The sequence below is a fragment of the Nannobrachium achirus genome (assembly GCF_963921795.1).
Source record: "Nannobrachium achirus genome assembly, chromosome: 8".
Lineage (NCBI taxonomy): Eukaryota > Metazoa > Chordata > Actinopteri > Myctophiformes > Myctophidae > Nannobrachium > Nannobrachium achirus.
In genome coordinates, this window is record NC_137817.1 from 15,400,352 (window position 1) to 15,404,469 (window position 4,118).

General features: G+C 41.6%; 1 protein-coding gene across 1 annotated transcript in view; it reads left to right on the plus strand.

Moving 5' to 3' along the window:
* Nucleotides 1-3,375, plus strand: part of LOC308289530 (endonuclease domain-containing 1 protein) — a 6,931-nt gene extending 3,556 nt beyond the window's left edge. The window contains exons 4-6 of the mRNA XM_080731235.1: nt 748-862; nt 1,462-1,618; nt 2,379-3,375. Coding sequence (XP_080587361.1) covers nt 748-862; nt 1,462-1,618; nt 2,379-2,770 — 664 coding nt within the window. The 3' untranslated portion in view covers nt 2,771-3,375. The remainder of the gene's footprint in view (nt 1-747; nt 863-1,461; nt 1,619-2,378) is intronic.
* Nucleotides 3,376-4,118: the final 743 nt, after the last annotated feature.

Sequence of the window (4,118 nt, forward strand, 5' to 3'; positions counted from 1 at the left end):
TGCTCTATTAGCTCTGTGGTTAACATTTCAGCACTTGCATGGAGCACCTGGATTTGAATCTCAGGCAGGACAAGAAAGTTACACGGTGCTGTCAGTGCAGCTTTAAAACTAAGAGTGTAATGGCCCAAATTGATCCAAATTGAACTCATTGTTCTTTCAGGCTTCGGGTTAACATTGAGGATTTGGTGGTGTGCACATGGCAATGCTTGAACAGTGCTTCCCATAACCACTTAAAGGGGATACAACTCATTTTCAACATTCAACTATGTAGTTTATATACCTGAGAGCTGTTGTGTGGAAATTTGAAAAAGGACCTCCCCTTCTGTGTTGCCTAGAACTGGAGAATTGATTGTTTGTTTGTATCACAGTGACATACGGAAGCTGTACTCTTTGGCTGACTTGTAATGGTATGTGGTTATATGCCATGTTTCACAAGAGGTAGTACTTGTTGATAATAGAAATCAATTGGCTGAAAATGCTCTCCAACAACTATTACTTATATTCAAGTCGTACTGTTTCAGCAGGAAGTGAGATTCCCATTCTAGTGAATGAGGCAGCCTAGAGTGCAGGTCAAAGAGTACACCTTCCGTATGTCACTGATCTAGGCAACACAGAAGAGAAGGACCTACTTTATATTTCCACACAACAGCTATAAGGTATATAAATAAACTACATGGTTGAATGTTGAAAATGAGTGGTATACCCCTTGGAGTAACCACTCTAACATGCCCCTCTCTCAACCACCAGGTATCACTTTGCTACTCTGTACGACACCAAGCACCGCATCGCTGTCTACTCTGCATACCGCTTCCAGCCCAGCAATGGCGGGGGCAGGGAGAAACGATGGTTTGTGGAGCCTCAGGTTGGTACAGCACAGTAACACCAGTCAGTGTTTTGACGTCACATTTTTTATTTTGTCTTAGTCATAGTCTTCTGAATGAAATTCCATGTGTGTGTGTGTGTGTGTGTGTGTGTGTGTGTGTGTGTGTGTGTGTGTGTGTGTGTGTGTGTGTGTGTGTGTGTGTGTGTACAGTGTGGTATACAAGGCCTACTATCGTTTTTGCCGGTTGGGAACCTTTTATGTCCAAAACTGATACTTTGCAGGAAATGGGAAAAAAATAAAATAACCTGTGTTCCAATGAATTCATTGAAGTTAGAAAATAGCAGATCTACAAGCTCGCGAATAACAAAGTAGGGCATTCATTTATGGAAAGAATATATAAATGTGGAGCTCGGGTTCTGCCAGACAGCAAAGATATGTAAAGTGTGATCTAAAATGTTATTCCATTATCAAAAGACCAAACAATAACTGGGCAATTGAATTCCTACTGCATGAATCTGTTGTTGTATTTCTATGTGTATATTTCTTCTGCATGCCTTCTATGCAGGCCAGGGTGCAGAGAATGGGCCATGGATTGTGTGAGGTGTGTTGATACTGTATGTTGCTCATCTTCCCTGTAGCTGGTGAACCCATCCTGGCAGGCAGAAATGAAGGATGGCTACTGGCTGGGGAAAGACCACCCTGATGTCTACCTAGGGGAGAGACAGGCTCTCAATGAGGACTACACACACTCTGGCTTTGATCGCGGACACCTCAATCCCAATGGACACCATGCCGGTAGTTGGATTTAGAAATATTTCTCACTCTCTTCCTTACACACTCACCCACATTTACCTGCTGGAGTCCATGAAGCCAATGAGCCATTTGAAACCAAACAAATTAGATCTGTATGCATCGTCCTGTCAGTGTCACTTGTGAAAACCAAGTCCTTCTTTCTTGGAACCTTGCTTTTTTATTCAACTTTGTATTGCCTAGTTTCTTTGGCTACTTTAACACTGGAATTTCAATCCAGGGATCAAATCTAATCTAAACTGCTCTGTCACACTGCTCTGTCATTCTGGGCCCTGGGTACAAGGATTCACTGCGGGGCCCCTGTGCTTTAACTATTGAAAAATAGCAGATATGCTGTGAGCTTGTAGATCTGCTATTTTTGAAAAATTGTGCAAATGTGTACAAGAAACCTATGTCAAGGACCCCCAAGATGATATGTATTTGGCCACGGATGCCGATCTCAAAATATTTAGTTCCAGGGACCCCCAGAAGCAAAATTTGAGTTAGAAATATTCGCTTAAAAAATACATATATTCAAAGACTTTCACACATTTTCACAACTTTTCAAAAATAGCAGATCTACAAGCTCGCAGCGCGGCACTCGGTGCCGCGCTGTGAGCTTGTATATCTGCTATTTTTCAATAGATAAAGTTATTAGGGCCCCTCCACCTTGGGCCCCAGTAACTCAATCCCACTTTCCTACCCCTTGTGACGCCCCTGCGTCCATCATGTCTCCCCTTCTACCTCTCCCTCTCCTCCTGTCCAGTCCCTGGCCGTAATGCCACCTTCACCCTGACCAACGTAGTTCCCCAGAACCCCAAGATGAACCAGAACGCCTGGAGGATCCACGAGTCGCAGCTCACAGAGCTGTTCCGGGCCCAGTGCTCCGAGGCATACGTTCTGGTGGGGGCCATTCCGTCCGGGGACAACTGGATCGTCAAGAACAACATAAAGCGAGTCAACATCCCCGATTACCTGTGGAATGCCTACTGCTGTGTGGACAACAACGGGCGGCCCGTGCAGAGCGGCGGCGCCACGGCCCGGAACACAGAGCAGAACTGGGTGGAGAAGCTCTCTCTGGGTGAGCTGGGGGAGTTCTTCCAGCAGTTCACCAACCAGCCAGTAGGGGAGCTGTTCTACAACAACTGCAGAGCTTAAAAGGAAAGTTGTAGGAAACATGATTTTGTCAATTCAGTTAAATTCAAAGGAGCTTCATTGGCATGAGAAAACATACATTTACATTGCCAAAACAAGTGTCAAAATAAAATAATACTTGAAAAGCCTTATTTGATATTGTTGTGCTAACACAGTGATTCTTAATCTTAACATGTGGGTCGGGACACACAGGGGGGTCCCCAAAAGATTTTGGGAGGTCCCCAGATGATTTGGTTAAAAACATGAACTCACTCAACAGTAAACAAACCAACATGCATACAGTATACGTACAGGGTGACTGCAAATTTCTACAGAGACAATAGTAGTCAAATTATAAAAACATTCAAAAGTTAATATTACCGTAGAAAGAGTTGTGAAAATGGCATATCTAAATGCTTGCAACGCGCTGTGAACATAATTATCAAATGACCAAGCTCATAACGCTTCACTTTGAGCGCTATGAGTTTGTAGAACTGTTATTTTTGAAAAAGAATCATGAAAATGTGTGCAAATATTTGAATATACACATATATGTTTTAAAGCAAACATTTTTAACAAAAATCTTTGCTTTTGGGAGTCCCTGGAACAACATATTTTGAGATGGGGGTCGGCGGCCAAATACATATAATTGATTATTTTGTTTTGTTTTTGTCTTGTTTGTGATCATGTATGTCTTGCATTTTAAAATGGAAAAAACAAATAAAATAATATATATATATAAAAGACCACATGATGTCCATATGGTTCAATTCAATTCAATTTTATTAGAGTGTCAAATCATAACAGGTTATCTCAAGACACTTTACACAGTCTAAAGAGCCGATAGTTCTCTTCTTGTTTAGTTATTTTCTTTATTTCTTCTAGTTTTTAATATATTTTGTTTCATTGGTGAGCCTAGCAAGTCATTCTTTTTGTATTGTTTTGTATTTTAGGGGGCTATGTTTCTTTTTTCCTGTTGTTGTTGATAGTCATGGCTACCTGGTACCACCTGATGTTGTGTGGAGTCCCAACTGTTCCAGACTGTACTGCATATAACCAGCTTACATAAAGTCTTCAAACGTGGACATAATGTGTACAGGTCATCAGATGTCATTCCAGCAAAGAGAAGAATTTGAATCCTGAAAATACATTTGCATTGAGGCCTGCCTGCTTATTTCCACAGGTAATAGTTATTTATTTAACCAATCAGAAGAGACTTGAATCAATCAGCTACTCTATCACACCTGGTAGGTCTACAAAGTAGCTGCCTGCTGCTAACAGACCTTAAAGTACATTCATACACCTTTAATGGTTGCATGTTTCAAAGGCGTGCGACCAACATGGACTCAGTAACAAAACTAAACCAACTTCC